This window comes from Zea mays, chromosome 2, assembly GCF_902167145.1.
Source record: "Zea mays cultivar B73 chromosome 2, Zm-B73-REFERENCE-NAM-5.0, whole genome shotgun sequence".
Classification (NCBI taxonomy): domain Eukaryota; kingdom Viridiplantae; phylum Streptophyta; class Magnoliopsida; order Poales; family Poaceae; genus Zea; species Zea mays.
The window spans coordinates 44,427,878-44,437,459 of NC_050097.1; the positions used below are offsets into that span (position 1 = coordinate 44,427,878).

The 9,582-nt window shown below is 48.7% G+C and overlaps 1 protein-coding gene across 2 annotated transcripts; it reads right to left on the bottom strand.

Annotated features, from left to right (window-relative positions):
- Positions 1-4,226: 4,226 nt before the first annotated feature.
- LOC100383912 (uncharacterized) lies at positions 4,227-8,779 on the bottom strand. Of its 2 annotated transcripts, none has more exons than XM_008670237.4 (2): positions 8,620-8,779; positions 4,227-6,714 (listed from the first exon to the last, which is right to left on the bottom strand). In XM_008670237.4, exon 2 carries the CDS (start codon positions 6,344-6,346, stop codon positions 4,469-4,471), a length of 1,878 nt encoding a protein of 625 aa, XP_008668459.1. In that variant the 5' UTR covers positions 6,347-6,714; positions 8,620-8,779; the 3' UTR covers positions 4,227-4,468. The 2 variants fall into 2 exon arrangements, with proteins under 2 accessions (XP_008668459.1, NP_001381832.1); NM_001394903.1 differs by having other exon boundaries at positions 4,228-6,714; positions 8,510-8,745.
- Between the last annotated feature and the right edge of the window lie 803 nt (positions 8,780-9,582).

The following is a 9,582-nucleotide window of genomic DNA, read 5'->3' on the forward strand; positions in this document are numbered from 1 at the left end:
ACGGTCGGCCGCGCGATCGGCGCGCGACACGTGGCCGAGCCAACGGTCGGAAGGAAACACCGGACTGTCCGGTGTGCACCGGACATGTCCGGTGCGCCAACGGTGCGCAGATCTGACTCTGACAGCAACGGTCGGATGCGCCATTTAAGGAAACAAATCGGGCACCGGACAGTGTCCGGTGTGCACCGGACTGTCCGGTGCGCCACGAGACAGAAGGCAAAGATGGCCTTCCAGATTTGTTCCCAATGGCTCCTAGCTGCCTTGGGGCTATAAAAGGGACCCCTAGGCGCATGGAGGAATACACCAAGCATTCCTACAACTCTTCTAAGCACCAAGACATCAATCTCACGCATTCGTTTCATTGTGATAGCATATAGAGCTCTTGTGGAGTTGTGAACTCTTTGTGTTGCGTTGCGAGCTCTTGTTGCGACTTGTGTGCGTGTTGTTGCTCTGATTTTCGAGTCTTGTGTGCGTTGCTCATTCCCACCTTACTCTGTATTTCTTTGTGAACTCAATTGTAAGGGCGAGAGACTCCAAGTTGTGGAGATTCCTCGCAAACGGGAAAAGATCAAAGGAAAGAAAAACACCGTGGTATTCAAGTTGATCATTGGATCACTTGAGAGGAGTTGAGTGCAACTCTCGTCCGTTGGGACGCCACAACGTGGAGTAGGCAAGTTTTGTACTTGGCCGAACCACGGGATAACCACCGTGTCAACTCTGTGATTGCTTTCTTGTGGTTATCGTGTTTTGAGTTCTCTCTAGCCACTTGGCCATACTTGTGCTAACCCTTAACAAGTTTTTGTGGCTTAAGTTTTGAACTTTTACAGGATCACCTATTCACCCCCCCCCCCCCCTCTAGGTGCTCTCAGTGGGGTGCGCTGCGCAGATCGATGTCTCGGGCATCGAAGGTCAATGGCACATGGGACCACTTTGTCTGCACGACTGGACCGGTGACGGCGACGTGGTTGATGCTGCGGTAATGGTCCCTCTTCTGCGGCTTTGTGTCGAAGTCGACGCTGGACCCCCCAGTGATCATATGAATGACTCCGCGATACGGCTGATCGGCGAAGTCCTCTTGCTTTGGGGCTTGGGGGTGGTTGGGGTGGTGGATGTTTTGCTGTTGGTGGTGTGGAGGTGGGGGTGGGGGAGGTACGATTTGTACCTCCTGGTGGTGTTGGTATGCGTGGTGTGGTGGAAGCGGAGCGGGGCCATGGTTATATGGCTGAGGGGGTTGCTGATATGTGTGCGCGACAACTCTAGGGTTGTCGGCTGGTTGCGCCTGTGCCATCCTGTCTCTGGTGGCCTTCGTCTCTGGGCAGTCTCTTGTAGGATGCGCGCAGTCTTCGCCATGGAACAGGCAGTAAAATCTGCGTGGCTGCTGCGGACGTCCCCGGCCCCGACCACGAGTTCCGTTTCCACGTCCCTGGGGGGATACTCCTGGCGGCGAGGGGCCTCACCAGCGGGTGCTGGTTGGCGATGTTGTGCACCTGCTGCTGATTGCGGCCGTCCCGACCGGAGTCTGCCTGCGAGGGCCTCGTCCATGTGCGGCTGGTCTGCGGAGGGTCTTTGGGTTTCCTCTGAGACTCGACTTTGCGCTGGTGGAGCTCTTCGGATCTGGCGTATTTTTCGAACAGCTGATACAGCTCCTGGAGGTTCCTGGGCGGATCCCTGATGCAGTGGCTGTAAAGGACGCCGGCCCGAAGGCCACTGATGGCGTAGTGGATGGCGATCTGGTCATCGACCGAAGGCAGTTGTGACTTGAGGGTCAGAAACTTGCGGTAGTACTCCCGCAGAGTCTCTCTTTCCAGCTGCTTGCAGAGTGAGAGTTCAGCCAAGGCGTCGGTGTCTGGGCGGTACCCTTGGAAGTTGAGCAAGAATTTGTCCTGGAGACTTCTCCAGGAGTCGATGGACAATGGGGGCAACCTGGTGTACCAGGTGAGGGCTGGGCCTTCGAGGGCAATGATGAATGACTTAGCCATCGTGGCGTCGTCCCCTCCGGATGATGCAACGGCGACCTGATAGCTCATGATGTACTGTGATGGGTCAGTGCTGCCGTTGTACTTGGGATAGGTCCCTGCCCTGAAGTTGGCAGGCCATAGTGTCACTTGCAGATGAGGTGCCAGGGGACTTCGCTCGTCAAGGTAGTTGACACCTTGGAATGCCGTGGCGTGAGGGATGGCGTGTCCGCGCTGAGGGATGAACAGGTCTTCGATTTGTGCGCGCTGTTGGAGGGGTGGGCCGTGTTGCAGGCCGAGTTGGCCTTCGCTCTGCATGAGCGCGATCTCTTGTTCAAGCTCCTGAGCCTTCTGCTCTTTGTCGCGTATCATCTGTCGCACCTTGGCTTGTGCAGACACACGTTGGCGCTTGGCCTCGAGGATCTCTTTTTGCTTCTGGAGGTTGCGATTCTTGATGCGCAAGGCGCGCAGCTGTAGCTGCTCTTCGGCCGAAACGCCGGTGACTTCGCCGTCCTCGGTGGCGTCCGCGCCCTCTGGTGGAGCGAAGCCTGGGGAAGTTGCGGTTGTCCTCCAGAGCTGCAGGTGCGGAGACTGCCTTCGGTAGTGGGCTGTTCGTTGCGCTGCCTCTTGCTGTTTGCGTCGTCTTCGCAGGCCTCTTGGTGGGTGGTGTCGACAAGGGCCTTGCCCTTTTTCTCGGCCAGCAGTGCTGCCTTCGCAACCTCATCAGCCTTCGAGGTAGCTCTCTTCGGTGCCATCGCGGGTGGTGTTTTCGTAGCACGAACGGTGGGCGCCAAATGTTGGAACTTGCTCTCCTGGGCAAGTTAATCCAACGGGGGAGCAAAAACAGTGTAAACAAGGTCTCAACTCGAGATGGCAATAGCTCTGTTAATCCAGCCTCTCAAGGGCACTGTGTGGGGGTATTTATAGGTGCCTGAGTGCCCAGCATCTTGAGTTAAGGACGCATGTGCCCTCAGGCGCCTAGGTTATCCCCGGAATATTCCCATAAAGCAGGGTTACAGACTGTAATTATAGGGAAACCTTTACAAATTAGGCCCGTAATGCGCGGCGGCCACGCAGGGCCTGTTACAATGGGCTGGATCACAAGTGGGTCTCCCCGTTGGACGAGACCGCGAGATGGGACGACCTCGTCATAGGCCTTCGTCCTGCGACGCGTGGGACGAAGGGTGAAGTCTGTCAGTCGTCTTGTCTCCGTTGGTGCAGCGAGGCTGGCGAAGGCATCGAGCGAAGGGTGGCGTCTTCGTCTTCGCTCCAACAACGACCACTTCACCAACTTGCTAGATTAATTCACTGCCAACTTAGATGATGATATAAAAAGAACTACAGATTATACCCGTAAAAAATTGATCAAGCAATTAAAATTAGATGAATGAGAAAGATAATGATGATAAGTAGCATTGTATTGTTTTTACGAAATATGTACATTTATTTTTAAAACTTTATTACATTTTATTTACTTTATTTGAATTATGTAATTTTTCCTTAATTATGTGCTCGACCAAATTCACCAATTGGTGGGAGTTTTTTTTCAATAAAAGATTTACACCCACTATTCTTAATATAAGACATTTTCGCTTTTCTATGTACTTAGATATACGTTATATCTAAATACATAGGTATAACAATATATCTGAAAAGGTCAAAATATTTAGAACTAAAGCAAAATAAATTAGTGTTTGTACTCACCCAGTTCAATCAAAATAAAACACGCATGCGTAATGCGTTGAGTACTTGCAAAAATAAGGTTTTTTGAATGACATTAGCATTTTGTATTATTATTATTATTACTATAGTGCCAAAAAGAGAACGATAGATAAGGAAAGAAAAGTCATATACGGATGTTATCTATCCGTCTAAAGGACTAGAATAATTTCCATATCCGAGAGCCTAGATATTTAGTATCCTATATATATATATATATATATATATATATATATATATATATATATATATATATATATATATATATATATATATATATATATATATATATATATATACTCGTATCTATTTAAATCATGTCCGACACAATTCGATAATATTTGTATCTAATCCGAATTTGAAGATAAGATATGAATATACAACTATGGAACAAGCAATATCAATTCATATGTCCGCCATCGTAAGTCTTTAATCGTAGCTTAATAACAATGCACACAGCTGTAATTTATAGAAATAAAAAAATTGTAGAAGCAGTAGAAGTCGGTATAGATTAAAGCGAAGCAAAAACGCTAAAAAATCCAGACAAGAATATGCACAAACAAATAAGAGCAGCTTAAACAACACACGAAATTATTGCAGTACTGACTACAGCTGAACCAACAAGCCAAAAGCGTTCACAACAATTGGCAGTCACCATTTACAATGGACTTAAACCAGTACATGAAGGTTGAAATGTTTATCTAGACAAGAAAAGGTACAATAAGAATACAATAGGCCGAAACGCGGCCTGTTTATGTACAAACAAACTGACCGAATCTGCTGATGGAAAAGCACTAGCTTTGAAGCTTCTCCAAATCGGCGTTCCTGAAGCTGCCACCGATGAGTGACAGGAGGCCACCACCATGGACCCTCCCCTCGGGAACAACATGACCTCCCTCTCTGCCTCCATCTACAGGCTCAGTCGACCAAGAAGGCATCATAGAGCGAGGAACCAGCACCTGTGGAGGAATCATTGATTGGCTCCTCACAGTGCCGTCGCAGTCGGAAGCGGTGCTGACACCAGAGGACGAGTGCTCGTTCGTCATGCTGCTTGCTGCGGTGGCAGATGACACAACAATGCCGCTGAAGAGACCTGGTCCAATCATGCTTCCTACATTCTTCGCCGCCTCTTGTTCTCGCTGCCTGGCCATCAAGGTACCATGTGCCGCACAGAAGCCACTCTTGCCACGGGAGAATTTTTCACAGCCTGTGCCCCATGTGCACCGCTTTCCTCCGCCATGGGCTTTGCAGAAGTCCGTGCTCCCCTGGGCGCTCTTGCCACAGTTCTCAACCTTGCACCGCTTGCCGCCACCGTGCTTCACACAGCAGTCAGTGCGGCCACGAGCACTCTTGGTGCAGCCGGGCACGGAACAGCGCTTTCCTCCTCCATGCGCCACGCAATATTCAGTAGCCCCGTGCACACTTTTTGCACAGACACCACCTCCTTCAAACATGCACCGCTTCCCGCCACCATGTGCTTTGCACAGAGGTGTGCTACCCTCTGCGCCTTTGCTGCAACCATCGAAGACGCACCTCTTGCCACCACCATGTCCCTTGCAGTACAATGTGCTGCCCTGTGCCCCCTTGCCACAATCTGGATACTGGCACCGTCGACCACCGCCATGAGAAATGCACAATCCAGCCTTCCCCTCCGCACTCCGAATGCAACCTTTAACCAAACACCTCTTCCCACCACCATGCTTGATGCACCGCCCAGACTTACCCCGGGCAGCTTTAGGACAGCCAGGATGTTCGCAGCGGCGGCCTCCACCATGAGCAATGCAATAATCTGTTTTTCCTTCTGCGCTTTTGGTACAACCAAGTTCCTCACACCGACGACCGCCACCGTGGGCTTTGCAGTATGCAGAGCTGCTCTCGGCTCCTTTATGGCATCCAGGTTTATGACATCTCTGCCCACCTCCATGAGCAATACACAATCCTGATGCGCCTCTTGCACCTTTGGAACATCCCTTGAACCTGCATTTCTTAGGATGTCGAGAATGGCTACGTTCTGATGTAGTTGTTGCGGTGACAACATCAGAACTCACACCAAATGAAGACTCGGTCATTGCAGAGGGTTCAGGGCTAAACTGGAGGTGACGTTGAATATGCTGACTGTTGCTGGTGCTGTGCGTGAGGTTTAGAGAATCTGGGATTTCTACTTGTGTCTCGTTGACAGTAGGATTGGAGCGGGGAGCAAAGAGTAGGGATGGCATGTAACCACCCATGCTCCTTACAGTAGTAGATGTCGAAGCCTCGTCGACAATACCTAAAGAATGGAGTGCTCCATTCGGTCCTTGCAGACATTGAATTGCTCCCCCACCATCGGTGTGAAGGCCAAGCCTCAGCATCCCTGAATCAGTGAAAGTTGAACTCTGGCCTGACAATCTCTGAGCTTGTTTTGAGCCAGTGGACACTGCAGAATAAAAATTCGGTGTTGGACCCAAACCAAGGACTAACCTGCTGCCATCATCTCTCGCTGTTATGTCATTCATTATCTGTGTATTTCCATTAACATGGCTGCAACTAACAATTGCTGGGTTCAGGCCATCCATACAGAGTGTGCTTTGGCCCATGTTCTCCACCGTAGAGCTTGGCGCTGAGCATCCCACTAACACAAAGGGGTCATTCATCAGGGGCGGATGGGGGATGTCCATGAAGCCGTTATCCATCACAGTTAAGACAATATAACGATGGTGGAAAAGAAAATGAGATAAAAACCAGAGATCTCAAAGAACAGGGGGGGGGGGGGGGGGGGGGGGGCTGATGATATTTCTGCCCAGGCAGCTGCAGCGTTACTGACGATTTTTCAGACACGGACTGTAGAATAGACGAAATGAAAGAATATCAGCAGGAGTGTAGTACCAAAGCAACCACCACTGACAAACCCTGATGTGTCTGCACGGTCCATAATTATCTTGTCTATTTAGAATTTATGATCCAAAACTGCATAACTTTCCCAGCACTAAACAATATCTCTGGTGGTTGACATCTTGCATAGGCAGGAGCATCCAAATTATGTGTCTGCACAATCTTAAAGCTACAAGGAAAAAGGTAGTGTCAGATAAGATTCAGATATTAAACTATACATTAGGCATGATCTTATTTACTACTCCCTCCATTCTTTTTTATTTGTCCCGTTTTAGTTCAAAAATGAACTAGTTGGTGACAAATATTCGAGAACGGAGGTAGTAATTACTAGTGGTAGAATTTGCCGAAGCTCGAGCAAGTAAACATATGGTTGTAATGTTTACATAGGTTTAAGTAAATATAAGGTGGCAACCACATGATAGAAGAAATAGTCAAGGGCTGGTATTCGGGAAATAATATTACTTAGAACTGACCTAAAGTAATCAAAGTCAGAACCCATGAGTAACAGTATTCAACAGATTGAATTTTTTTTTGTGTGTGCACAAGATCATTTAACAGAGGTAAGTAATAAAAAAAAACTCGGCCGGGAAGGGTAAGACCACCCTCTCGGTATTTCATTAATAGAAGCCTGCGGCAACGGCCCCGGCTGAGAAACTTCTGAACCCTGTCCTCCCATCACTAACGAGCCGATTCAAGCTGCCCACTCTGCAAAGAACCTCCCAAACCCGAGGGTGGCGCACAACCAAGTTGTAGCCCGTGAGCGGATGTGGATTAGCGAGGGGATTTTTTTGTGCATGGCCAAGGTTCGAACCGTGACCTGGTGAAAGGGACCCTGCCGCCTTCACCACTGAGGTATTACCCCATCTGCCAGAGGTAGCTAATATGATTGTAATCTTTCCCGGGCATGTCACCAAAGCCGTTGGCAAACCTGGAACAATAATTTGCACAGGTGGAATCCTAAGGAATGTGTTATTTTTACAGAATTCGTTTTGTTTTCCATAACTTGGATGCTATCTTTACTAGCTAAATCCACAGAGGAGTTTTACATAGCTCTATGTGTGCTCTCTGCCAGGGTTTGATAATGATAGAATAAGCAAACCATTGTGTCATATGCACATCACATCTTTCTCAGGAATTTGGAATCACACACATGACAGGTTCATCTGAAATATCAGAATTGAGGATAGCTAAGAACAATTGAAGCTACCTAGAATTCAGCACACAAAATAGGGTTCTCAGTTCTCCATAAGTAAGAAATATAAAACGAGAGAAGCCATCAATCCATCAAAACGCGAGCTGTCAGGTTAGCTGTGTTCAAATGTCTACTTACGATGACCACGCTGAAGCTCTTCAGATTTAGAAGCCACAAAAAAATCCCGGGTAATATGAACAGACATTTATTATAAGAAGAAAACCTTTTGGGGGCTGGCAAGGATTTGCTGGCAAGAACGCAGAGATGCTTAGCAGTAACAAGGAACTCTTGACCAGAGAGTACAGCTAGCCGGGAGCAAAAGAAGTACAAAGAAGGACGTAAATCAAAGGAATTAAAAAAAAGGAAAACATGCGTCCTTTCTCTTTGTAGACATGCTTCAGAGCCCCGTACTGTCCGAATTGCAGGCACCGCAAATATTCCCAAATACAGAGGCCGCCTACTCCAGCCTAGGCCGCCTAAATCTCGCAGCTATCGTTCTCCTCGCGGAAGTGTAGGACGAGAGGGCACGGAGCCACAGACACAGCAGATCTGAACAAGCGAATAGCGACACCACCCACCATCAGATGGAACGCGGGAGGGAATTCCCCAACCACATGAGGTTCCCCGAAGAGGGACATGGCACCTTAATCCCGAAAGCTCTCGTACCCGCAACACCCTGGCGTAGTAGCATGCATGCACATCGTGGCCGAAGGAATGAAAGGAAGGAAGAGAGGAGGGATTGGGACGAGAGGAGGCGGGAGTAAAGCATCACCTCTCGCTGGGACGGCGGACGGAGGACGGGCGGCCTCGGCGGGCGAGGAGGGGAAGAGGAAATCGCTGGGAAGAGGAGAGATGGAGTGGTGTTTTGTTTTGGTGGACTACCTCCGGAGCCTCCTGTATTCTGATGAACCGAGCAGGGACCACGAAGGCTCTCCGCTTACAGGTGGAATTGGAATGCAGCTGAGACGAAACGAGGCGAGAAGCGAGATTGATATGGTAGGGTTCCTCCTCCAATCCGTCTCGGCGCGGGTGGGGTGGGGTGGGGTGGGACGGGAGGACGGCGGAATGGGTGGATGACGACGGGTTTACATGACAAGGCTGGCTCCGTGGATCGGCTCGGCGGCATCAACAACGGCTGGCTTGGCAGGCCAAGCGGCGCCCAGCTGTGAGCACTACTCTAATATAATTATTATCGCCTTTTGCTTTTGATTTGGCTTCATGCTCCTCTGACAACAGGTTGCTAGGTCGCCTGGCTTAGGGCAGCCACAATGATACTCCCTCCGGTTTCCTATTAGTTGTCGTTTAGGACAACGACACGGTCTCAAAAATATAACTTTGACTAATGTTTTTTGTTAAAATACAAATGAACTCTTAATATATTTATACTTTTATAAAAGTATTTTTTATGATAAATTAGTGTATATAAATATTAGGTTCCAAAACTAAATAACAAAATAGTTATTTGTAGTCAAAATTTTATAAGTTTGACTCGAACCTTATCCAAAACGACAACTAATAGGAAACCGGAGGGAGTATATAGGGCCTGTTTGGCATGGCTCCAGAGCAAAACTCCAAGGAGGAGCTGGCCAGAGCATGCCAAACACCCTAACTCTAGAGTTATAAACTCTATGGAGTTTTTGGAGCTGCAGTACAATTTTTTGGAGTACCTCTTTTGCTGCTCTGAAAACTCCAAAAAAGCAACCTAGTCATGGAGTTTTGAGTTATTTACCCGCCATTGCCACTGGTTATGAGAAACAATCTAAACTCTGGAGCAGAGCTGCTCCACCCAGAGTTTTAGAGTAGAGCTGCTCTGGGGTGGAGCAGAGCCATGCCAAACACACCCAT

Excerpts from the sequence above, each read along its gene's own strand:
- LOC100383912 (XM_008670237.4), bottom strand. The coding sequence starts at position 6,346 with ATGGATAACGGCTTCATGGACATCCCCCATCCGCCCCTGATGAATGAC.